The sequence below is a fragment of the Thunnus maccoyii genome, chromosome 16 (assembly GCF_910596095.1).
Source record: "Thunnus maccoyii chromosome 16, fThuMac1.1, whole genome shotgun sequence".
NCBI classification, from domain to species: domain Eukaryota; kingdom Metazoa; phylum Chordata; class Actinopteri; order Scombriformes; family Scombridae; genus Thunnus; species Thunnus maccoyii.
The window spans coordinates 25,651,329-25,678,585 of NC_056548.1; the positions used below are offsets into that span (position 1 = coordinate 25,651,329).

The 27,257-nt window shown below is 42.0% G+C and overlaps 1 protein-coding gene across 5 annotated transcripts in view; it reads right to left on the reverse strand.

The window, feature by feature from the left end:
* Positions 1 to 313: 313 nt before the first annotated feature.
* The window catches only part of LOC121880577 (peroxidasin), a 56,272-nt gene continuing 29,328 nt past the window's right edge, over positions 314 to 27,257 (reverse strand). For 4 of the 5 annotated variants that reach the window (XM_042387869.1, XM_042387866.1, XM_042387865.1 and 1 more), the window contains 12 exons: positions 25,451 to 25,563; positions 24,939 to 25,095; positions 22,478 to 22,586; positions 14,850 to 15,007; positions 10,391 to 11,397; positions 9,733 to 10,229; positions 9,462 to 9,596; positions 8,948 to 9,156; positions 5,675 to 5,786; positions 5,330 to 5,459; positions 4,239 to 4,352; positions 314 to 3,101 (listed from right to left, as the gene is read on the reverse strand). In XM_042387869.1, coding sequence (XP_042243803.1) covers positions 2,958 to 3,101; positions 4,239 to 4,352; positions 5,330 to 5,459; positions 5,675 to 5,786; positions 8,948 to 9,156; positions 9,462 to 9,596; positions 9,733 to 10,229; positions 10,391 to 11,397; positions 14,850 to 15,007; positions 22,478 to 22,586; positions 24,939 to 25,095; positions 25,451 to 25,563 — 2,885 coding nt within the window. In that variant the 3' untranslated portion in view covers positions 314 to 2,957. Of the gene's footprint in view, positions 3,102 to 4,238; positions 4,353 to 5,133; positions 5,165 to 5,329; positions 5,460 to 5,674; positions 5,787 to 8,947; positions 9,157 to 9,461; positions 9,597 to 9,732; positions 10,230 to 10,390; positions 11,398 to 14,849; positions 15,008 to 22,477; positions 22,587 to 24,938; positions 25,096 to 25,450; positions 25,564 to 27,257 lie in introns of those variants that run through there. The other variant, XM_042387867.1, reaches the window with a different exon arrangement.

Sequence of the window (27,257 nt, forward strand, 5' to 3'; positions counted from 1 at the left end):
CAAGTACAGTCAAGTCTGCAAATGCAAATATCAAAAAGCACTTTAGATTCCCATGGAAGAAAAGGAACTACTAAGAAAGTGTACTCTATAGGTGCAAAGTACTAGAATAGTTTTAAAGTTAGAGCTTCACTGATCATGATCATCACAGCCCTCACATGTTTAAGCTTCTGTGTCATATGCAAAACAATAATCCCCAAATGTCTGAGCAGTGATGAGCTGATGACAGGTTACATCTTTTGGACTGATCTTATCTGCTGATAAGTCTTTGCCAAACACAGGAGCTGAAAAAAGAAGCAGCGCGGACATGAACGACTGTAATTCAAATGTGGCTTATTTATTAATTATTACTGTCGAGAGGCATACATTACAGTGCAAACCATTCTTTGGCAAACGTACAATACAAATGTCATGATAGGTACTAGTATATCCACATTGACCACTTGTTAAGGGACAGTGTAGGTAAAGCATGTTCAGTCTTGCAGAGCAGTGCATTCCATTGACACTGGGGTTTTTTTTTAGGGGGGAATAAAAAGAATAAAAAGAGGATGAAAAGAGAAAAAAAAAAAACTAATACAACAGATATATGAACATGACGACTGGTAATGAAGAGAGCTCACAGTGCTTTTGGCAGCCACACCTTGGGACACTTGCCAAAATACTTTTAGCCTGTTACTGACACACACTCATCCATACACAAAGTTTATGAAAATATATCAAAATACTAAATTCAGTAAAACATACATACAACATGAAGACATGTTGGAAATAGGATGACTACATACTGGTTTAGTTGGTGGAGTCACAATCAGAAAGTAATGAAAGAGAGAAAAATGCACGACTGTAAACACACAGTTTGATGTACAAACCTGTCCAGTATATTTAAACATATGATATGATACTAATTTGCCAGTGCGACTGCCATCCCCGTAATCCATCTGGAATCCAGAATGGAACATTCCGGAGAGTATTATTTCTGTTTAGTGACAGATGCTTGCTCAGGACGTTACCATGAAAAGAAAACAATGGAGAGGAACACTGCAGCTGCAGCCGCTTCACCACAATTAGGAGCAAAGCAAAACAGGAAAACAAAATCGTGACTTGTGTTACACTATGTGAGCCAGTGCATGGGGTTCAGTGAGTGGCAGTTGTCTATGTACAGTACGTGTGTAAGGCCAGCTGACTGGAGTCTGTCTGGGTGCATACAATAGCGAGATGGTGGAGGCTTGTTTTGATTGACACTGTATCCCAATCATCGCCGCCCTCCCCCAACATTATCCTTGCTCCCCTCTCATATGGCTTCCATTACAGCGGAATGAGGGTCAGAGGGCCAGAGAATCCTGCGCTCCACACATGCTCGACTGAATGACGTCACCCCGGTCTGAAAAACTTCAACATGGCAAAGAAACATGAGCAGGGCGAGCATTCCTAAACTATATCAACACTGAAGACGGCCCTCACAGGGCAAAATATCCAAAAATTGAACACACATGAGCAAAAATTTAAAGAGGGAAAAGGAGGAGTCAAAGTGGGTGCTTGACAAAGGAATGCATGCAAGCGTGTCCTTGTGTAAACTGGAGCTAGAGAGCTGCAGGTCCACAACAGCAGAGAACAGTCAACAGTTGTGATAGCAGTCCTTCAATTGTTTGTTAGTCTGTGGACTAAAGACTATACAAGAATAAAAAAAACATCTGTGAGCAGGTCAGAAGAAGAATACTGCTGTGGTAGAGTTAGCAGTACCAAAGGCTAAATCCTGACCTCATTACAACATTCATACATAGTTTCATAGATAGACATGTGCTGTTTATGTAATTTTAGAAGTTACTAAATACTAAATACATTTGGCTTTAGATGACTGAGGAAAATACTGGGACAACGTTCACAATATTACAGTGGTAAAAATGATATTCTTTCACTGCTTTCTGAAAGCAAAATGAAACTCTGAAAGGAGCACAACAGTGCAAGAGCTGCTTGGAGCGTCCTGCAATGGGGAGCACCACACAGCTCCACCTCACTCAAGTTCAGGACAGGCCAGCAGAGACATTAAGTAAGTTAACCAACAAGCTGTCCATGGATAGAGGAGCAGTAATCAGTAGACATTTCTTTTGCATTACAAACATTTTTGAAGGGCTTCACATTATCTTCATTTGTAAGCATTTTTATACAAAAAGGGAAGAAAAAATATATTTTAATAACATGATATAAAGCACCTTAGATTAAAGATGAAGTAACTCTATTCATAAAATGTCTTTTAAATTGAATAAAACGATCCTCTCAATTGTGATTTAGCATAAAGAGGCATATACTGAGTGTATATAGGTTGCTTTGCATACAAAAGACAATACTTTGAAGGATCTTATTTAGTGATTAAATCATGAATAAAAAAGGGGGAAAATAGCACCAGTTTTCGGCATCTCTAACCTGAGAAAACTTTGTGAGAAAACAAAATGGCTGCCGCCTTTCAATCTACTTCCCTTTCCTGCTTGTTGACGGCAACTGGCCCTGCGCTTCATCACCAAGTGTTAGTCGCAGGAGAGCAAACACAGTGGCTGTTTGTTACACTTCAGAAGCCTCAGTGGACTCTGAGCAAAGAGGAGAGGTTGTCCGTCTTGTTTACAATCCACCCATTCATCCATCCATCCACCCATCGGTTCAGAAATAAATCCATTTAGTAATCGCTGGCTTGTTGCCAGTGAATTTCAACCGAGCCTCAGGCTGCTGGCCCTGGAGGGGGCAACAATCCAAAAAGAAAAAAAAAAAAATCACCCCCCTCCCCTGATCAAAGAAAAGAATACAAAATTAAACAAAACAAAAAATGAGGCTATTGGGTCTATCGAGGCTATTGGTGGCTTCAGATTAGCGCACCTTTAGGAGTCTCATCCTCTCTCTGGTCTGGATGTCTTGAGTGTGAGCGTGTGAGTTTCAGACACTAGAGTGTGTTTGTCGGGGAGTCCTGAGGATTATTCGTGGCGGGTGTCTGCTTTTTGCCGGTTCTCGACATCTGCCTGTTCGAGGCACACCGGGCAGCAGGCGCCTTTTAGCTTGACGGGTCGTTTGCACTCGGCTGGTGGACAAGACTCCACAAAGCAGGTCACCTGGGTGTCCTGCGGGGGCAAAGAAGGGGCAACAGGTCAGTTAACTTATTAGATTGGACTGGATGAAATCACCGTGGGGAACTGAACAGCTGCAGCAGGGAACTCGAGATAGAGCGAAGAAAAAAGAAACAAGAAACAACAGTAGAGAACTGGAAACTATTATATACAGCACAGCTGAAAACTACGCTGTACCACACTAAACTAAAGAATCTACATCTAACTTATCAATGTGTCCATAAAAAGTGTCTTAAGAAAAAAAAAACCTTCACAGATGTGGATAACCTGAATAGAAAATACAGGAGTGAATGATTTCAATATGTATATTATGAGCTGGTCGGTTATTTTTTTGACTGTCTTCTGCTTTTGTTTGGCACAGAACAGAAGCTGAGAAGTTTTGACCCTGACCAGCCTTTGCTAAGGTGCTTGATGACAGCTGAAATGAACAATGAAGTGCTTTGTTTTAGAGCAACAACATGATGTGTTGAACTAAACTGCTCTTTCCCAGACAGTCCTTCTCATTCTGCTTCAGCCTGCCAAATTTAATTATTGCAAAAATCTTCCAATTACAGAGAGGCGTGGAAGGTGGAAAGAGGTAGTTTAGGAGAAAACGGGGAGAGAAAGAGAAACGCAAAAGAGAAACTGACAGGTGTATTATCAGACGTGTTGGGCAAAATAAACTTGAGTGGGAAAGATGGCAACGAAAGGTAAGAGGGCGGGAAAGAGAAGACTGAAGAACAGAGACAGCATTTAGCATGTGGGTGCCATCACCTCTGCCAGCAGTTGGCATTGAAAAAGTGGAAAGATAAAGAATGAAAGGCAGAAACGCGGCTGGTGCACACAAACACACTGTGGGAAGACACTGGTGCCAAGAGGACGGTGATGCCAAGAGGTGAAACACTGGCAGGAGTGCCAGACAGAGAAACTGGGGCATTTAAAACTGGGAAGACTGCTCACATACAAGTGGTACAGATGGACAACCTGTTCCTAATGAGAAACATGGACATACTCACATGAGATCAGCTTCTCCGAGTGGGAGAAATTCAATGATTCATTACTGTGTATGCATGACAGGGTGGAAGTGTATACGTGGCTAATTGTCTGGTAAACAAACCGTTTCATGCATAAAGACATATATGTTGAACATACTCTGCATTCACATATGGTGCAGGGATCCTTTTTCCATCGTTCTCCATCTGTTCGCTCGTGTCCCTCACTATCAGTGCAGTCAGTCTTGCTCAGACGGGCTTCAAGTCTTTTAATCTGCAAAGATACAAGGACAGAACATCTGAGTCAGAGAAGCAGTCATTGTCTGGTGACATCAACACTGCAACATGACTCTCTTACCCTTGCAACAGATTTTACAAAACATGAGCCACATATACACGAGAATGTGTGTACTTCAGTACAATATGAACTATTAAGTGAGGGATACTGCCACACTGAATCCTCCACATCCACTCCTTATCTAGACGTTTACTGTAAACTTTTGTGTCTATCATCCGCTCTGCAGCTGACCAGAGGACACAGTCAGGATGCTGGGCCCCATCCTGAGGAATTAACTGTACCTCTGACATGTTAATGAGAAATGTATGTATGAGGCTTAGAGTGTCAATGTGTTAGCCCTCAGCCTAGTTTCTCTAAACAGACATGGCATGCAGCATGTTCGAGAGGCAACCTGTGAGAGCAAAACATGTTGAGACTCATAGAACTGATTTAAATTTACTAGGAAGCAGAGAGGAATGTTCAATCTATCAATGTTTTGACATTTTTTTAGACAAAGAATTGCTTATCCTCCTCAACATCAAGAACATTTTCAATTAACTCCTTTTTACATGTAAAAAAAAGTCAGATCTCTGCTTTCTAGATAAGGATTACACCTACAAATCAATACACTGACACAGACCTTTATTTCTATGATCACACACTAGCATAAAGCAGTCATGTATGAACTGTAACAGACACATAAACACAGAGAGTGTAACAGTGACTGCATGAGTTGTGCAGGTACCAGCTTGGCAGTGCAGTAGGATGTTTAAATTACCATCAGAGACTGTCTCTCTGCATTCTGCCACCTAATGCACAATGACACAAACATGTTCAAAGACATTGAGATTACCAACGAAGCATTGGCAGTAAACGTAAACCAGGGGAACAAATGTACAGAAATTCATCTGTGAGTGTGAGTGTGTGAGTGTGTGTGTGTGTGTGTGTGCGCGTGTGTAAACACAGACACATACCTGCTTTCGTAAACTTGTGATTGTCTTCTGCATGTCAGAGACAAAGTCCTGGAAGTCGTTGACTGGGAGTTCAGTGCTTTTTTTGGAGGTCACAGTAACATTTACTCTTTCTCTGGCTTCCTCCACTGGGCTGCAAAGACATGAAGAAAGATAAAATGAGGTTAGATTTCTATCTAACTACCCTCTCTACAGCCTTTATGAGACTATATATAATATCACACTGTTATACCAGAATGTCTGTCTGCATTTCACTGACAGAACAAGTGAGCAGTAAAAATGTCATTTGCCTATTAATCATCAAGCTTTTGATGTTCTTGTTGCACATAGTTTGCCTTGCTGTGTTACCTGTTCTCCTGGGTGCTGTAGGCAGGTCTACCATCTTTGTAGCTGTGCTCTGTTGATCTGCGTCCTCTGAAGTGGTATGACAGGGCGTTGAACTGACCCTTGGTTCTGCAGTCTGGTGGTGTCAAAAACAACAAAACGCTGCAGTTCACAGATGCTAAAACTGTCACAGAGGTTGATGAGAAAATGTGGTTGCAAAGTATGACACACAACAAAAAAGGTGTACACACATACAGTACACACATGAAACAGGAAACCATGACTGCTGATGCCACTTTCTATCTGCTTCACAGTGCTAATCCAAGACTCTGAGGCTTATTGTATTACCATGCCTCACTCTCACACTGCCATCACTGTACCCAGATCAAAGAGAATAAAAGAGAGAGACACACACACACTGCTCACGCTCCAGTAAACATCAGGGGCATGCTGAGCATCAGCAAAGATCATCAAGAGACAGTTGATAATAAACCTGAGGAAGGACAGATCAATGTGATCGGGCCCTGTCGTTAAGCAGGCTGCATCTTTATCTGTTCAAAAGTTTAAAGCAGCTGCTCAGCCTCAGAATGTCTTTGATTTACCCGACAACAGTCTGTAAAAGACAAAGACTGTCTAATAACAACAAGACTTCCTATCTCATGCTGACAGATACGCATGAGCACACAGATGCATGCTCCAACCCTGCTGTGCTGCATGCTTAGACACACACACACACACACACACACACACACACACACACACACACACACACACACACACACACACAGGCACATATAAGTTCCCAGCGGTGTCCTCTCTCTTAATTGAGCCAAACACAACTGTGAATCTGGCTACAGCTTGCCTCACAGACCGACAGAAACAAGCGCCTTAACTGGTCCTCCCTCCCTCTTCTTTCTGGCAGGATATTCTCTGTTTATTAGCTTAGCTCTTCCCTTGTACATTTTGTCAAGGAAGAGTGAATGCTGGGGTTAGAATCTGGGATGGAAGGAGAATAATTAAGAGGCACCATGTGTTGCTTGTCAAACTATTTTTTTTTAATCCCAGTATACTTCAGCTCACTGTGAGAAGACAATGAATTGATGTGAAGGCGTCATTCAGTCTAGCTCGGTCTTTCGGAAGTTTGATTGTTAATTCTGTAAAGTGTTGGATTACCTTTGCGGAGTTGGGGAGAAAGAGACTAATTCATTCAATGCCAGGGCCAATTCATTCATTCAAAAGCAGCACAGTTGTCTTCTGAATAGACACAAACTGTAAGTAAAACAGCCTCAATATGTACACAGATCAGATGAAATCATTCACCCAGACAATAACCCATATATCTCCAAACAGTGTGTTTTTATAAATTGAACTCTTTAATTAATGATAAAATGCACTGACAGCAGCAACATATCATTGAGTCATATAAGAATGTATTCTGGCTCTGTACATTAGAAAATGCAAGTTCTCAAAATGAACTGGTGCTACATTCAGTTGTCACATCAAGTGTTGATGGAGTGGAATTTTATTGACTCTGGTAACATCGGCAGGCAAAAGCCCACACGCATGAAATTATAGCCGTTTGTGAATACAATCTGGAGAGCGTTCACAGCATCACTCCAAACTTCATGCATGACTTGTTTAGTAATAAAATGGAAATGGCTAGGGAGACTGTGGCTGCTTTGCATCATTAGAAAACCAGCGTATTCCTTATCAACCACCCAGAAGATATTGGAGCTGTTTTGAAATCATGAAAGAAATGACTTACATGTTGAGTTTAATAATAAAAAAAAATACTAAAAAAATCTTCTTCGAAGGCCTATCCACTTGCAAGCCCTTTGCAACAGCTGAGTAAACTGATTCCGAGTGTGATGCTACAAATAACAGATTTCTTTATACCTCTGGCTCATTCAACAGAGCTCATCATTGAGATTGCTCAATGTTCTATTAAAACATTCATTGCATAGCTCACAGTCCCTGCAGCTGTATCTAATTCCTTAGATTATCTCTTGTAATCTAAGCCATTTGCTCATTTCACAACTGACCGTGTCTCCAAACAAATGATACAAGGCAAACAATCACTATAAACCCTCATGCTGGTATATTATAACAGCAGAGGGGTGCCTCTTCATTCATCTCCTTTTCGCTTTGTCAGCTGCGCCCACAGATGGAATGTTTAAAAATCCGGGAGTTAACTCCAAATCCCATCTCTTACCCCTACAATTAGCGGGAGCTGTCTGTGAAAAGCACAACACTGGTTATGTCATGAGAGTTCAGGAAGGGGGAGGGTGGTCTGCTGTTTCACTGCAGTGGAGATCCAGCAGAGTAGCAATGGCATGACATTTCATGGCATTTGACTTCAAACTATATTTAATGCTGATTTCACAACAAGACAAAATCAACATCTGACAGAAGGGCGTTTTGCCTTTCTGGAAGCGGCAGAAAATGATCTCAAACTCTGTTTCCCTACAGTCAAACCTCATTTCATTATGAGTGTTGAAAGCCTGAAAAAATGTTTATTCTTCCATTCTTTCCCATTTCATCTGTTCCTCCAAGTTTCACACACAGTTGAGCAACATTCATGCTGAGTGACATCCATTTGACATCAGCCGTACAGACGGGAGTGCTGTCAAGTAAATTGCAGTCAAAGAACAACCTTGGGACTTTCAAAGGGGGTGTTGTTAACTGCAGCGAATACTGTAACCAGTTATTATTGTGAAGCAAGGCTGCCTTGAGGAAGATGTTATCAAAGGGAAACAAAGGGTGAGGATATTGTATGGCTTTAATTTTACAAAGCAGCCCTGATACTGAACCAAAGTGACTGAGACGTCTAGGCAACTTCCTGTGCTGTTAAATATGCTCTTTCGTCATGAAAAAGGCATATGTAGAGAGATAAGACTGTAAGAGAGTCACTGTATGTAGTTGTGTTTTCAGAATACATCACATTAACTTTAGACATGGAAGACTGGGCCTGCTGATCTTTGTATAGCATTTTATGACTTGATATTTAGCAGCTAATTTGTTTAAATTACTAACAAATAAAAGTATTTGTTGAAACTGAAACTGAAGCCTTTGTAAAATGATACATTTATACTGGCGTTGTTACCATATGTAGACCTCTACAATCTAATCCAGTCCTGTCTTTACGAGGTTTGTAATGGTCATGTGTCTCTAGTAATCTGTCCTTACGTATGTAAATGAGAGTGAACAAAAGATCAAAACCACATGATAACAAAATCAAAACTTTAAGCTACAAAGCAAGTGTGATTGTAGCAAGTCTGTCTCTCCACTTGCACTCACCTTCGCAGCAGTCCTGCCACATGCGCAGGTCGATCTGAGGGACGTCGTCGCAGCTGCCGTAGCCGTGGGGCAGCTCGGCCACTGAGAAGACATCGTGCTGGATACGTGTGATGTTGTCTCCGTTGTTACACAGCACCTGTGTCAGAGAGGCCTGCTTTAACTGGGTCAGCTGGGCAGGAGTGAACACGCCTGGGTTTTCATACCAGAACCTGAACAAAACGGGGAGAGGATAGGGAAGTGAAATCTATAGTGAGTTCTTTTCACCTGTCTTGTTTGCACTTCATAGGGACACAGGAACAGTGGGTGGAGATGTTGTACGGCTTTAATTTTACATCCTCAACATATTCTATCATCAAAGAAAAAATACTGCTAGAAAGTTTTAGTCACAATCATCAGTGCATTGCATTTTGGGAAAAAAAGGTGAAAAACAACCAAACAGTCCCTGAGCGACTGAATGAACTGGAGGCATTCGATTGTGAATGATGAGCTGGACTGTGTTGTGATCTTACTGTACCTGTCTCCGTCCCGCAGACGTTTGAACTGAGATGCCAGCAGACACATGAGGGTGGGCCCCAGTCTACTGCCAGGGACCAGGTCTTCAGCCATCAGGGCAGGGAACAGGTCGATGTTCAGAGGAGTGCCATACAGCCTGCCACACAGGAAAAACACTCAGCTACAGGAAACTGTGAATGGGCCAGGGTTCCGTTTACTAGTCTCAAATCTGGTTCCATTATTTTTCATTTACTGCTGAAAAATGATTATAATAATGTGGAGTGTATGATTACCTCTGCAGTTTCTCCCTAACATTAGGATTCCTTATCTCGTTCCTCAAGTCCTCAAACGTATTAGCTGAGGTCAGGTTACAGAAAGTCCTGTAATCATTATATGGCGGTATGCCATGATCCCTTCCTCTCTGTATATTCATGGCGGCCAGGTCCAGGGCCACAGCGTGGGCCATAGAGAACAACCTCTCTGTAAGCTCTGTATTCAGCAGCTGTGTGGAAACTCGCATTTTACCAGCCACGCCAAAGAGCCCGCGAAGGAGCGGGTCAATGCCACCCTCATTCACGATGCGGAACGGGGAGAAGAAGGCCCGGTGCAGAGAGATGTGTCCCTGGGGAATAGGCTGGAAGTCCTCATCTAACCTGTAGAGTATGGGGTTGATGAGGGTGTGCCCGAAGCGGAAGGCAGCAGTGGCGAAAGCATTGAAGATGCCAGCGTTAATGTTGGGGTTGTAACCATCGTATGACCCCATCATCTTCATACCTGCCTCCCCCAGGATCTAAGAGATGGAAAAAGGAATGTAACAATCATTATTCTTATCAGTGTTAATTATTGTCTTTTGTACGATTTTAACACTGAAATGAACAGAGCAATAGAGGTTAAAACACTAGAAATAGCAGCATAACAAACGAACATTAAGCTAAAGCTGACAACTATTACCTTTGGCAACCAGTGATTGTAGGTGATGTGCTGCATCTGAGCGCCCACTATCTTCCTGGCCTCATGGTAGATGGTGTCCCCGTCCCAGTGTGGGTTCAGTCTCAGCAGCTCTGTAGCAATGCGGTTGTGTTCCCTGAACCACACCGTGTGCATGGCGGTCAGACCAAGCTGTTCATTGGCACGGTGGTCACCAGCCAAGAAACATGGGATCGGACTCTCATTCTCATCCCTCATACACTCAGTGGGTGGTCCAGTGGCGAACGGCAGAAGTGGCTTCCCTGTTCGCTGGATAATACCTTGCCGGAGCAGACCCCTTTGGCTGGCTAAATCACGGATTTCCTCAGATTCATGTCGTGAACTGCCATAGACATTTGAAGCGTCGATGTAAGAGGTCAACTGGTTTATTTGCTCTCTTGGATACACGCTGTTCATGAGGAGAGATGTCATCCCACTGCCACACACAGGGCTGGACCGCACAAAGAACATACAGCGGGCACCGCTTCGCAGCTGCCGTGGGTCATTAGGAGGGAACTGGATTGGGAAGCATGGCGGATCATTGGTGCAGACCTGTGAACACAGCTGGCCGTCAGAGAACCGTGACTGGCTGAGGGCTGCCACGGTTGAGTCCAAGTCGTGGTCTAAGAACTGACCCCACTGCATTAGCATGTGAGTGTAGCGGTCATCAGGAGTGATGGTCTCTGTTCCAATCATGGTGGTGGACACCAACCGCGGCAGAGGCAACCTGTATCCATTATGCTGCCTGTCCGTGGCACCTCTTGGAAGGTTAAAGCCATTATCATAGACTGATTTCAGGAGTCGTTCAAAGGCAGTGAGTGAAGCGCCCCACATAGGGTGCTGCAGGTTGTTGCAGGTGCCATCGTGGCTGCGGTACTTCTGGTGGAAGCAAATATCAGAGCAATTGTTGAAGCGGCGGTGAGCTGTGCAGCCAGACAGGTTGGCAATCACATCCAGAAAGTGGGGGGACACCAGGTCATTGTAGCGAAATGCTGTGGGAACACAAATGCAACACATCAAGTGTTAAAAGATTAGACTGGAAAAGCAACAGACCTACGCTATCAATTAGGATACGAGACACCTTGTCTATTTATAATGTTCACACATATGTATCTAATATTTTCAGAGTGGACACAACCATGCACGGCTGCTGGCTCTCAGTGTGGAAAGAACCTCCTGTTCTCAGGGCACAGGTTTCAGTATTTTTCTAACCTGCCCTGACTCGCTTTAATATGTGAGAGCTCCTCTGTGGAAGCTCCAATGTGCGGCATATCAATGTCTATGTGTGTGTCTGTGATGTGTTAGCAATGTGGTGTTATGGTTATGCATGAGAGGTATTAAAGGGGAACTCATTTGCCAGCAAAAATCTGCCGGGTGATGCGAAACACGTCATCCTGCAGACATTGGGGATCTGCATGAGGCTACAAACTATGTTTCCGCATTTTCTGTAGTGGTGCCCTCAAGGACGGTGAAATGTGGGTCTCCCAAAACACTCCGTCTACCATGTTACTTCAGCGATAGGGAAAAGCAGACACTAAAATATCATACTACTAAATACTTTAAAATATTAACATATTTGGAAGAAACTAGTTTCATGATACGAGGCTGAATATCGCGCTGTTGAATCAACAGAGTCTGGAAGAGGAAGCAACTACCAGAGCTACATTACAGCCGCAGCCTGACTTAAGCTGCTGAGTTTCTCTATGATTCCTAACAAACACTAACACAAACACACAACTAGATTCACAATATAATATCAGAGCAGAGATGTGACGCTACTATTACAACTTATGATTCTGAATATACTGCTGTTGAATCAGACAAAACAGAGTATAGAGGAGGAAGCGACCACAGGAGCTCTAACAGTGGCAGCTGAGAGAGAGGCGCCTGCAGCTTGCATTGATCCACATAACGTAACTGACTCCAGTGCAACGATGATCCTTGCACACCGGTACGATATATCCAGACTTGATGAAATGAAAATAAGCCTCAGTAAAGAGATATAATGCAGCTGCTCGCTAATTTTGTTTCTGCCAACTTTGTCTTTGCTGCTCTGCTGGCTGTAAACGTAACCGTCAGTAAAGTCGGTCAGTCTGATTGGGCGAGACATGTGCAATGTATCCTGGTTGTTGTAGGTTTTCTCTAGTCATAGGGCACCAATTTAAAAAACAATTGCAAATTTCAACTACATAGGTGACTTCGTTTTAAGAATTTTCCCTTCAAGTGTGTGCAGCCAACCTCAACGAGGGTTAGGTAAATGGCATCAACTGCTACCAACTCCAGTGTAGGTGTGTGTATGTGTGTGGGGTCAGAGGAGAAAGGGGGAACTGTGGTGTTCCCCTCTCAGATGAAGTAGTGATACAATAAAAACAGCACGTTTGTTTCTGCTGACGGGCAGAAATCTCTCTGTTAGCTTGGTTTGGGGCCAGTGCAACAATGAACACTTGGTTGTTGGCATAAGTAATGAAAACACAGTCTCACTCTCTCTCTTTGTTCATATTTCACACTGCTCTGTTTCTCTTTCCCTATCTCTCTTTTTCCTCAAACACTTTTTCTTCATAAATCTGTTCTTGATTCAAGCAGAATATCAGACATCATTACCCAAAACATAGACTCTGTACACAACACATCCATTGGACCCTTGTACTGTTAAATTTAACCCCCCATCACAATGACTTCTTTCATGCACCATAGAGTCAAAATACACGGTGCTTCGCTTTTCTTCCTTGGACCACTGGACAGTTTTCCATGCATACGTGAATGCAAACAAAGACAGATGGTTATGCATATAAACATCTAAATCAACCCATGCTCTCCCCACACGCATGCATAATTGAGACAATCTGTACACCAACACAAACCATCTTTAAGTTTGTCCTGTGCTCAACAGTGACTGTAGGTTAAGTTGAGTAGTGTGACATAGGGCTAATAAAACTGTTTACGGGCTCCACGTCAACTGCTCCATGATTACGTCTCTACGCCTTGGGTCATGCTTAAGGGAAAATGGCACACAGATGCAGGGCTTATACAAAGCCAAATGTTGCTCACAATTACATGGTAAGAGTGGTTGAGAATCCAATTATTGGCTGTATGAGAATTTGTTTAAGAAACTGGATGAGCTTCTAACTGAGCCCACAGTGAAACTTTAGTAGGACATTACGTATATTCCACAAAAAATGACATTTGTCAGAACATTTATTGCTAAGACAACCAACAAATATACTGTACACAGGATGTATATGCATCTGAATGTGTACTGGGTTGTGTGTATGTGTCCACTGATCTGTATGTAGTGCAACCTAGAGACTTAATTGGATTACATACTTGTCTTACTTGTATTACTGTAGTTTTCCTAGACTATAGCTTCTTTAAATCTTACCCGACAACAGCAGTGCAGATGTGTACACTGGCCAGCTGCTGTAAATGATCTGAATATGACTTCAAAGTAAAACTAAATTCATCATCGAAGTAATTTTGTGATTATGACCCGATGGCAGCAGGACACAACTTTAGATATCTCATGAGTAGGTGAAGTTACAATCTCTCCATATGTACTGATCACTACATGTATGTCTTAACCTGTGTAAACGCTTGTCAGGAGTCCACAGAAAAAAAAGATGGAAATAATTTTGTCTAGATGGCATCATACTGTACTTGTTCAAGTGCATGGACACCTCCAAGTCATTTCCTGCAAGCATTAAGTTTCTCCAGTATTTCTTCCCCATGCTATGAATATAGCATAATCGACAGTAATGGTGTGCCAAAGGCCCCACCCTGGAACACTAGTAAACCAAAATACAGACTGCCATGGGTGCTGGGAGGCTGTTCACACCCTGACAGAAAGCAGCAGGACTTGGCTCTCCTCTCTCCTCAGCCTCTTCACAGTACTGCCCGTTCCTCTAAGAGCTGATGCAATGTCAATATTAGCATCTAGCTAGTGATGCAGTGCAAGAAGCAGGTCAAAACTATTTGTGAATTTTAAAAGTTTAGTCCTATACAACAACTTTCTGTTTTTAGTTTTCAATGTTTGGTTTGTGTAAAGCAAACTCACTGGTGTCACTCATTAAGTGTGTAAGACATTTTCATTATTACAAGAACTCAAAATCTAAAGAACTATGCAACTGAAACAAACTACAGGTTGACCAACTTGAATGTCAACCTGAATTTCTTATAGGCAATAAAGGGGTTAATCTATAGTGTGTTATTTAAAGGGAATGATTATCTCTCACTCACTTTTGTGGAAAAGAAGATGCACTTTTACTACATTGTGAATCTTTAACAATCCCCTTAATTTCATCAGTCCCTTATATGCCAGCGTGTCCAGCCTCTACTACACAGCAGTTCTGATGTCTTATATACATCAGATAGTGTGCCCCTTGTACGTTTGCAGACACTTGGTTGGACCCTTTAGTATCAGCACAATATATGTGGTTATCAGCCTCACCGGTGCCGTTGGTGTCGACCGTGAGACCCTGGTTGACGTGGTTCTGGATGAGCAGAAGAGTCTGCTCAAAGATCTCCCCAGCACGCGCCTGCTCCACTGTGTAGGGGTCACGTGGATACCGGAAAAGAGCAAGCAACTCTCCTGGGGTACGAGGCTGACTGGAGGGATGAGGGATAGAGAGATGGGGTATGAGGGAGGTGGGAGAGAGGGAGAGATAATGGTTTGTGTAGAGAAGAAGTGAGTGAGAAAAAATTGAAAAATGTGTGGGAGTAATGAGGGGATGAAAGAAAGACAAATGAAAAGAAAGTAAGAAAAGAACAATTTTTAATTGCATGTTCAAGCTACATTCTTTTGCGTTACTTTGTTTTTGCTCATGGGCAGGAAAAGCAGGCAGAGCCTTTGCTGACATTTTCCAGAAATTTTCATTGCTGCAGCTAGAGCAGGTCAGAGAGTTCAAACAAGAATCCCGAGAAGCTCCAAACATGCACACACATCATTCCACTCATAAGTTGGACCTCTTCCATCATAAGTCTACCACTGAGTTTGTGTGTTGTTCCTGCTTTCACTCTCTCTTGAAGACCACTGGACTGTTTTACTATCACCTCAAGCTACTTTTTTAAACAAGCTCTCATTTCAAGTCCAGCCTTTAAAGCTCTGCCAGAGTTGGACTTTAGGGTGTGTCAAACCATTAAGCCACGTGCCAGATCCACAGGTATCCTTCCCAAGATGAAAAACAAAAAACTAAAATTCTCTCATTTTGGAAGCGCATTTAGGTGATTACATAATGCACATGCAAGCCAAGTGGTTACTGAAACAAGAGCACTTCATTTGACATCTTAATGTGCTTAAAACAGAAATTTTGGCAAAGATCAGTTAAGTTACATAGTTTTTTTATTTGATTTCTGGTACAGGCAACAATACACCCCAAATGTACACATTCTACACCACACATGTAACATACATGAAACATATTATTAACATATAAAATATATAGTGATATAAATATATTTTCTATAATGAAAACCTTAATGTAGAATATTGTAATATCCTTCTGTAGTGAATTAGCACACACAGGGACTTTACAGAACGAGACTGAGATAATGTTCATATATACTTTCTGTGGTTAATCAGATTTTTCTTACTCCTACAGCTGACAACATTAACATACTGTAGGTGGGTGTAAAACTTTCGCTGTATTACACTGCATATCAGCTGTTTGGATCAGAAACTGTGGCTTCAGCATAATACAGTACGCAGCACACACAGGAAGACTGAAGTTCTACAGTTGAGAAAATGTAGTGCCAAGGTATAGTGCTGTCTGTCGGCAAGGTAAAGCCGTGAAAACTTAATAAATACAGTGTACACTTAAACTGATATTGATTTTTTTTTTTAGGTGGGCCTTTATGTAGGTGGCTAAAATACGTTTTGCTGCTGGCCCCGTCCACAGCAGTACAGTGCTTAGCTTCCATGCCGATACTCCTGTTTGCTTCTCCAGACTGGAAGAGTGCCGAGCCAAATCTACTGCAGGTAATACACTGACTATGGAAAACTGCCTGATACAACTTTGCTTAAAAAATCCAAACTATTCCTTTACATGAGACGGTCTGGTCTACAGAGGATTTCCTATTTGCGTCACCGGCTGTTTCCACCCTTAGCTTTGCGTCACTAAGCGCCGCTCCTGTCGCCTAGCAACCTTGACAGCTGCAGTTGACAATTTGGACACAGCTAATAGAAATAGAGCCAGAACTTCTAATTCTACCATTATGGCAGCCCACACAGGTCCAGCAGCAGCACCAGAGAATCTCTGCTCAGCTGAACCAAAACATACATAAACACATTTTCTAAGACCTAATATTTATAAAATGGATTTTAAGACTTTTTAATGACCTGCAGACACCCTGTTATTCCACTTCTTATGTACTGTATTTATGTTGTAAATTGTTGTTAAGACTGATGTAAATGAAATAAACAATGTATTCAAAAATTACTTCAATATTTTTTATTTTTCAACTAATCTCTTGAGTAGAGAGAAGAGTCTTCCTGTTCTCGGGAGGATGAGAGGACAAAGTACAATCATTCTGTAACTGGAACAGCAGCGTAGTTGCTGACAGCAGCAGCTCACCTTTAACACGCCTACCTGACTGTACTGTGACAAAATAATCTCAACTCAAAGCTCCACTATCACTTTTATTCTCACAAAAAAATAACCTCATTGACAGAGAGATGCAGTAAATGATGTTATTGTCCGTAATGTAGCATAATAAAAATCGGTTATGTAGCTTAATAAAATAAAACAAAATTTAATATAGACTGATCTGTTCATTTTAATACATCTGTATTTATGTAAATGTGGTGATATCTGTACATATAGAGCCCCAGAGGCAGCTCTGTTGTTCTGTCCAGTAAAAACATGAAGCTTCACTTAACATTCAGACAAACTAATGTGGCAGCTACAATTGTTAGATTTCATCTGTGAGACCAACATTTATCTTCCAAGAGGAATTATATCATATATCAAAATTCTATGGAGACATTAGAGCCAGCGGTAAATCACCAAAGAGCTGCACAGATCAGTTCATGTTCTTTGGATGACAACATATGTTGACCAGCCGATCATTTCAGGAGTCGGGCTGCTAGCAGCAGAGATGGTTGGCTGGTCTCACCTGGCCAGCGGCTCCTCCTCACATCTATACACTGACCACATATTACTTTCTCCCTTGAAATAAATATTAAAACTTAGTAAAGTGACATATTAAAAGCCCTACGGTGAAAATTAAAACAGCTTTAAGGTCTCTTCAGATGGTAGGTGACACTCCGCCTGTATACCCGTTTAGATCTGCAGGATCTCACCACGCTCCTCATGTGAATAGACAGGCAGACAAACGCTCTGTGAGTAAACGCCAGGTATTCTATATGTAGTAACCATGGAAACAGCTTCTGTGCACTACTGTATCCCTGTCGGTACATCTCTATTTTCTTTATAGGCTATAAAACTATAGCTAACGTTACCTGATACACCCAGTCTTGCCATGACAAAGTTCTCCTGTTTATGTCCTGATAACTGTTTAGAAGACAGTTATAAAACTCAGGGAACTCACAAACAGCAAGGATCAGTCTCTAGTCCATTGATCTGCACAGTGCATCATGTAGAAAAAATTTCAAGACAGTTCAACTCTGGCAGCGAGTGGGCATGTACATGAGACAACCACGACTGTGACAGTTTCATGGGATTGCACCTGCTTGTTGCTCCACTTGTCAGATTGCCCACGCCTCCTTACCTGCCTGCTCGCCTCTCATTGAAAATGAATTACTAAGGCATGTCAATCCCTCCCTGTCTGAAAAGACCGTTAGCCTGGCTCAAAATCTCCGTCATATTACTGCCAGTTGGCGTGAAATGCATTCCTAGATAAATTGGGCTGCAAAGGATGCATCCGTTGGATACTCCAAATTCAGGAAAAGAAGGCCACATTTCTCGGCGGCATGTGAAGGAGCCTTCGAAAGAGATGAGAGCAGCTCGTCCGGGTACTTTGCCCTTGTGTCATGCCCACGCCCCTTTTTGGATGACAACGGCCCTTCTAATTTGAGTGCCGGTAAATGCAAATTCCAAGGTCTTTGCCAATTTAATAGCATAAAATAAGAATACTGTTTTAACTGGGTTGAGAGCAGCAAAAACACTTCCAGTTACACAGAAACACCAGCAACCGGAAATGAGACAATTCGCTTCAGGTCACAACTTCATCTGGGCAGAGGTTAATGCAGCATTTAGACACAATTTAGATTTGGATTATTATGACGATAATCACTCATGATATAAAATGACTTCAGGGAACAGGCAGGTAGTAGCTATGTTTCAACAAACCATTGGGAAAAGCCAGCTTCCTGCAGCCAGTGCTAGAGAGATAGCTGTTACAGGCTAACATTAAATAGGGATTTCCTTGGCTGTTCTATGTACTGTCCTCTCAATGCATCAACAGTCACTACTTTGACTTTTAACATTATAACTGTTGACTTTAACCTCATTAACTAACCTGTGATGAAGTGTTTGCCACAGACGTATCCCACAGTTTATCATTTTCATAATCTCTGCGGATGGCCTGAAGCCACAGATCTCTTCTTTTACTGTTGTTTGCTCTTTGGAGAAGCAAAGCTAATCATAAACTGTTTTTTTTTATTGTTTGATGTGCAAAATGCGACATAGCAGCATGTTGCCACCAGTTTTTCCAATTTGGCGCCGGCACTTTCACAGCACTTGTTTTCACCCAAAAGGGGGGCATGGTCGCTCTGACGAGAGGGAAGTGATGTATGCCTGCTCTCATGTATGGGACAGAATTGGTAGTGGCGCTGTGATGTATTCAGTTTTCAAATGCAGCCTATGACAGATGCGGCCCCTGAATTGAGACACAGCTAGGATCTAATTGTCTTGTACTTAGCAGCAACACAGTCACTGTGCTTTATGATCAGAGTACTTGTGCTACTAGCATTTCTACTGATATGTTATCTTTCTCCATTGTCATTCTGGCTTTTCATCTCCTAACAATGTTCAAAGACCTGATACCATCAACCAAAAAGCAGACTGCTTCTTATTCTGTGATTGTAATTAAAGAGAGCTGGAAATCCCCTCCTCTCAATTTAGGTTACCACTGTGTGTTGTGCGTGCAGTTCTCTACTTCATGTGTGTCTATGTGCATATGTATTCGTTCACTGTATTAGTGCATGCAAGTGTGGGTAGAGTGTATGTGTGTGCACGCCAAGAAAAACCCAACTGCTTACCACATCATTAAACAGGATGGAAACACTTATGAACTACACTGAAACCAACTATATCTGTTACAGTGACATAGAGTGTGATGAAAACTTCACTGAATAAATGAAAACTTCAAGACAATTATTTCCTTTATCATCTCCACAAAGATTACGTTGATGCATAGTTAAAATATGAAAAGCTCTTAATATATATTGACTGTAGCTGTCAGAATAATGTCTAAGGCACTAAGGCAGCATTTCTAATTGGAGCATTCTGATCTAAATCTTTAAATTTACAAACCTTCTGCACTTAAACGGCAAGGTACTGGTCCTGGTCCTGACATTTGCAGCAATATTAACAACCCATCTGAATGGCCAAAGTCTTTCCCTGAAGGCTCTGACTCAGACTTAGAACATGCAAGTCAGGTGCCAAGATGATGTGAGACAAATTATTTGTTCTAACTCAGGCCACATGAGCTTGTAGGTCTGGACTGAGTGTGTGCAGGGCAGAATATTTCAATTAGTCCCAATATAAAAGGACTAATGACATAATGTTGCAGATTGGTGCTCTTGTCAGGCTTAGTTACATTCTAGTACTACTTTCAGGGCTAAAAAAAAAACAATTTTTTAATGCCAAATATAACATCAAATATCCATTCATTCGGAAATCAATAATCACTGCATTTGGGAGCCTCTGTGCAGCGCTGTTCTGAAACATGACACCTGGGCCACATGGCCTTCCTCTACCTGAGCAGCGTGTGTGTGTTGTGTGTGTTGTGTGCTGCGGCTCGCATGCATGTGGTGTCCACACAGACGGCGTTGCTGTTGCGGTGTTGCTACTGCCAGCCCTGTCTTTCTATATAGAGTTTAACCTTGATAATAGCCATTAATAATAGAATGTTTCCTTTATACATTTAATTTATATTTAGTTTAGACAGAAAAAGGTTAAGAAGCGTGCGCTCAATTGTGAAAATATGTGAGGTGAAAGCTACTTTCTTTCTGACGGGCATGGTGGGGTCTGGTTGGAGCTACTTCTGTGTCGGCTACATACACTCCTCACACAGGACAAGTTAAACCCCTGCTGTCACCACTCCAAGTGAAGAAAAGCCCTCCATATGACACCAAGTTCCCCAAACAAGCCAAACACACTCCAACAAACAAACCCCCAATCTAACTGTCAGGAGGGAAACTGGCAACAAATAAGGAAGGTAACCAGCGTAGCGTTAGCCACAGCATGGCTGGGGGGGAAGCACAGCCAGCTAGCCTCTGCTAGCCTCCCAGCTAACGTTAGCCCCGGCTCTGCATGTGGATCCAACCAGAGCACTGAGCCCCGGTTTGTTATTCAAGTTAAAGTGGAAAGAAGCAGCGGGTCTGACGGGCAGCTTGAGTGAAGTGGAGCCTGTGGAGGAAGGACCGGGACAGTCAGGGTGACACAGTCTGTAGAGGGAGGTGGAGGAGATGGCAACAAATTGGCCTCTCATAATCGGCAGAAATGGCCGATGCCGATATTTCATTTTAGAGCTTTTATCGGCCGATATTGATGACTTGCCGATAATATCATGCATCCCTAATTGAAACTATAGTGAAAGGTGTAATGTTGCTGGTACAATGTCAATATGACCATCATTTTCACCGTCTATTTTTACTGAGAACCGCGTGCGCGAGATGCGGAATTTCTAGACAACATGCTTGAGACACGCAGCTCACACGCACGGGCTGTGTGGCTGTCTAACCTGTTAACATGAGCGCTGAAATGAAAAGCAAGAGGTTCCGTGATGCACACGCACTGCTCAGGCAGGCATTGTGCCCTGGGCATGAGTCAACCTGTGTCGTTGCGTGGAAAACTCTTAACATTGACCCCCCCGCCCTTCTGAAAGAAACAAAATATTTTATTTACCTAATTTATATGCACTTATTTCATTTCAGCTCAGTGTGAGAGTGTCTACTGTGTTCTGCTGTCATTTATGGTCATGCTAGCTTCTCTCCTCTCCTCTGTTCTCTGGTGGGGCTCAACCCCTCCACACACACACTGAGCGGAGCAGAGGAGAGACAGGTGAAGTGAAGATAAGGTTACTCAAGTTGACGACAACTACACTCATTACGTTACTGTAAGCTCAATAAAAGAGTAATTTATTGATGTAATCACATCAAAAGATGGACAGACATCGACCCTAAATGTCTGAAATTCAGGCCAAAATATCTGTTTTTTTAAATGTATCCAACCTGAATCTGGTGACAGTGGCGAGGATGCTAAAAGCTAGCATGACTGTAAAAAAATTGTTCTGAGTGGATTACTGGGAAGTAAAATGAAATATGGGAAGACTTGTAAAACAGAACTCCTCTAACTGTTTGTTTGATCACGTCCAAATGTTCTCTGATATTATAATTCATTGGGTTAGTGCTTCTCCTCCCCCTGCAGCCCACCACCACCCCAAAGCGGTCAACCTAGGAAAACACTGACATCATTTTTGTGTAAACAATGCACAGCATGCATATTTGCTCCATGGACATGAAATGATGTTTTCCTGCATGCATTCGTGATTTAACCCCCAAATGGTTTTTTCAAGTGAACTCTGACTGCAAGTCTTTTATTCTTTGTCTTTCACAAAACCGTTCTATGCAACACTAACATGGGGGAATGTGAATATTTGCAGTAAAATGTTAGTGTTAGTACAATATATAGTACAATCATAATATGCACTACAGTACAAGAGGAAAATAACAAGATTTAGTATATATATTACATATGCTGAATAGACATAATATGTAGAGGCTTCATTTCATTGCAAACACATAATGAACACTGTAGCTTTCTGATTCAATCACTTGAGTGTCAAGACCTAAATGTGTGAGTTATTTTGTTGTGTGAGTTTCTCACAGCTTACCCATCAAACAGACGTCTCCTTGTAGACTCAATAGCACTGTCCACATTACGGATGGCCTGCTCTATGGACGTGCTAACAAAGGTGTCCCCCTCTCTGCTCACTGCAGGAACTGTTGTCAGACACAGACAGACAGGCTATTAGAGCCCAGTTGAACCAAGTTAAAACAGGTACAATGTTTGGACCTGCAACTTAATAGTTTACTTAGTATGCAATTAATAACGCAACAGTATTTGTAGCTTGGGTTCACTATTTCCAGATGAGAACTGTAAGTGACTGAACCTTGTAGGTGCTGCACTTCAGCTTCCCTCCTGAAGCTGGCGTGAACACATTTCTGGCACGCTCCTTCATCTTAGTGTGCCATTGAAAACAGTGAGATAGTGACGTGAGGGCTAAGAGAGTCCAACAACAACTGCGCACATTGATAGAGTTTACGGTTCACCAGCAGAGTGCTGTGGTCTGACCTGAGAAATCTCAGCAGGAAACACCAACTCACACAGGGAGGAGCTGACAGGAATATGATAGCATTGCAACAGAGTTTGACTAAATTACTGACTGAGTTGGACAAAGAAGATCAACAGAGGGGCTCTCACTCTGTGAGATGCTTCACTTTCACTTTATCTTCTTATGAGAAATCAGAGAATAATTGCTTTGTCATGGTTTCACCTCATCAGTGCTGCAGGAAGAGAGGGAGTGTCTCTTGTATTTTGTACATTCAGTGTAAAAGTCCACTGCTATATATATGTTCTGCAGCAAGTTGATGTCTTATTAATTTAATTTAATTCATTTTCATTTGAAAAGGGACAATGTACATTAATCATAAATGTACCCGATTTAGCCAAAAGGCTAGATTTCATCTGCAGTCCCTTTACCTAATGTTGTTAGGCATCCTAGAATAATAAAAATAATACAATATGTACAATAGCTAAAAATACTAGTGTCATAAAAAGCATATACAATACAGTTAAACAACATGAGTGGACAAAATCCATTGGCAGATGATACAAGTACAGTCTGAGTACAGTCATGTCAAAGGTGGATAAAAACAGCATCAGTGTTGACATTGTTGGTTCTCAATAAGCCATTTCTTACTATCACACTTAAATGAATAATAGGATGGGGACTCTTGAATTGACTGTGGTACTGAATTCCACTGATGTGATGCTCTAAAGGAGAGACAGTGTGGCTAAGTGCAGTCTTTCTGAGTGTGATTGTGCAGTCCCCCCTAGCTGCACCTCCAGTAGCTCTGTTTGCAGTAGATTTGAAGTTGATGAAGCCAGACAGAGGAGGAGGAGCCAAACCATGCATAATCTTATAAACTGGGCAGACTTTTTTGTATTTGATGAGGTTTTCCCAGCTAAGTGGATGATACTTCTTTAGAATATGGCAAAGATATTAACTGAATGGCTTCTTGTCTAAAGTTTTAAGTGCTTGTTTGTATAATGATTGCAGTTGTTTTAAGGCTGTAGAGTGTGTATAAGACAAACTTATTAGATGATAGGTGATGTGGGACAGAACCATTGAGTGTTAATACAGTTTATCTTATCTGCCTCACTTGACTTTACTACAGACCCTTTCTATGTTTCTATGAAGCCATGGTTTGTGTGTACTGTTTGTGTGTGTGTTATGTTTACTCCTAAATATTTATTTTCTGAGACAACTTGTAGTCTCTCTTCTGAGATAAGAATATCTTGCTCTCCATCTACTCTGTGGCCCTTGGAGAAAAACATACAAACTGTTTTCAACACATTCAATTGCGAACAACACTGATTAAGCCAGGATGTGACCTTCAATATAACATTTGTCAGCTTGTTTGCAACATCTTCTGCAGTTTTACTGTGAGTAAAAATAACTGTATCATCAACATACATTAAGATATCACATTGTCCACACAGAAGGTAGATCATTAATGTACACGCTGAACAGTATTGGGCCCAGTATACAGTCCTGCAGGATACCAGTTGATAGACATAGGGGGTTAATCAATTGTGACTAGTTGGGAGCTGAATGAGTGGTAGGATTTGATAAGGTTGAAAAACTGTGTGGAAAAATTGAAGTTGAGTAGTTTATGCAGTAGGATGTTATGATTAACAGTGTCTTATGCTTTATGTAAATTAAGGAACAAAGCCCCCACCCCACCTTTGTCCATTAATGCCATAACTTTTGATTTTTAAACCTTTTTATGAAGTGGCATGTAGCTGTTTCTGTTGAGTAATTAACCTTCAATCCAAATAGCAATGGGTGCAGTGGGAAAGAGCTATTGTTGAGATGGTCAATGATTTGTTTTAATTAATATGCGTTAATTAACAGATCATTTTCATTTAATTTGACAGCAGATTTACAAATGACAAAACACTTTAGTTCACCTATGGTTTTATCAGCCATGTGACCATATATGCTGCAGCATTAATAAGCATAACCAAAAATATCAGGTTATGTGATGCTGACATCAGTTGCATCTTACCTGTGACAGTGAGCACCATGCTAGCAGCTTGATAGCCGATGGGATTGCGGGCGAAACACTCGTAGCGTCCGGCATCAGCAGTCCCCACATCCTTCACCTCTAGATAACCCTCAGGGCTGATGTGGAACTTGCCACTCTCTGTCACCTGTACACCGTCCTGGGAGAGAAAAAGGTGTGGAGGGGGGTGACAAAGGCAAAGGTCATGATCCTGGGGGCTGGCATGTTGGAGGTGGGGATCATATTACCAGACAGTGATTAAGAGCCTCACAGATTGGGCCTGTTGTGTCAGACCACTGACAGAAACTTGACTAAGCTTAAACATATTAATGACTGAGTTACTTTATTGTCATTATTTTCATTAATTCATATAATTACAAATAATGTGAACACACACCATTTCCTGGCCGCAGTCCCTTTCTTCTTTACTATTCTCTTTCAACCACTTGTATAACCCATGACCTCTGTGGTGATGAGGTGACCTCACTCAGCCAACAAGAGTTTAAGCATCTAACCTTGTTCCAGGTGAGGACAGGTTGTGGCTGGCCGTGAGCACTGCAGGGAATCTGGACGTCCTGGCCAGACTCCACCGTCAGGTCCCTTGGAGCATTTGTGAAAACAGGCGTTACTGAATGAGTTAAAACATACACACACACACACGCATGTGTTAATGATTGTGCACCAGTACTGTACATGTAAAGTGAATTTAACAATCAATCACGGCAGAAATTGAAACTCAAAGACTCCTGCATATGCTCACATAACATACACACACTCACAGTGTTTGTGTTACACTGCAGTTGCTATTTTTCTTTCCTTTATTACAGGGCTGCAAAACATTAAACAGCTTAAAGTGAGTGTGCAGTTCAAAGGGAGATGAAAGCATACTGTATTTTAAAAAGGAAATAATGCATTGCTGCATGTGGTAGAGAAACTTTTAGTGGAGAAAATTTGTGCTGCGATTCATAAACTGCTTTTCGGTTTTTTCCCTTTCAACCTGTCGTGTGAACGGTGTCTGTATTTTTTGTTTTCAAACTATAAACTTTGACTCACAAATGTGATACACACACATACACATGTACACTGTGGTTTTTCAATTAAGGGAAAACAGCTGTTTTCCATTTGTGTACAGCGATTGAGTAGGTCAACAATCACTGACTGCACCATCACTCCATCCACGCACGCACACACACACACACAAACAGTCTATGTTGAGCATTGTTATAGAGTGAGTCACTGTGTTATATTGTCTAAGATTCATGATACAACCCTCCTGCAGCTGAGGTGTTTGGTGGGAGAGGGTGGATGTCTGGCCCCCCACACACCATGTTCAAATTCCTCCATGGTTCCCATGTAGCAGCCAACAGTGAGCCACCTGGCCATGGGAAAATCTCACAAGTTTTAAAACAAAAAGCGGAGGAGGATGCAGTTTCATAGTCTGACACTAATTAACCGTCTTTAAATCAGAGTTGCACTTTCTAAAACACAGGGTTCACTGCAGTGTACAGTACACAGCATCAAAGCTGCATTCAATGTGTTGCCAGTCCCACTCTGTGCCACAGAAGATTCAGGGATGTGAACACGGCGCCATAAAAACAGTAAATAATATTACAGGAATATTAAAATCTGAGTGGAATGGAGTCATGTTAAACATCCACACAAGAAAATGTACATCCTGTTCATCCCTTTCACTTTCTTCTAATGCCTGGTCTATTCCTCTGCACAGCCCTCTTAGTATAAAGCATAACGCAGCTATCACACACTGCCATCATGGTTGTGGGCTTGTGCAGTACTTTAACAGTGTGGGGCCATTATGTAACGTGTACTTTGAGCCATGTTAACAGCCATTACTACATGGAAAAACATGGTGTCATCTCAGGATTACAGACTGCCATGCTTTCCTGTGCTACGCCAAGCCTGTAATTTCAGCTGCACACACACACACACACAAAATACAACCATCCGCACACAAGAAGGAAGCAGTGTGGCACACCAACTTATGCATGCCTTCTTCCCAACAAAACACATGCAAACACATATGGACACGCAGAATGAATTACAGCTCAGTATAGTATAATAGAGTACAGTACATTTACACTGCACATACTGTATACACGCATAAAGATGAAGCTTTTGCCCACACAAACACATTCACACACACACACACACATACACACACACACACACACACACACACACACACACACACACACACACACACACACACACACACACACACAGCTATAAGTCTTTCAGTGTATACATGCACTGTAACAGTTTAATAGCAGATCTGCATGTGTAAGTGACAAATTAGCTGTGAAT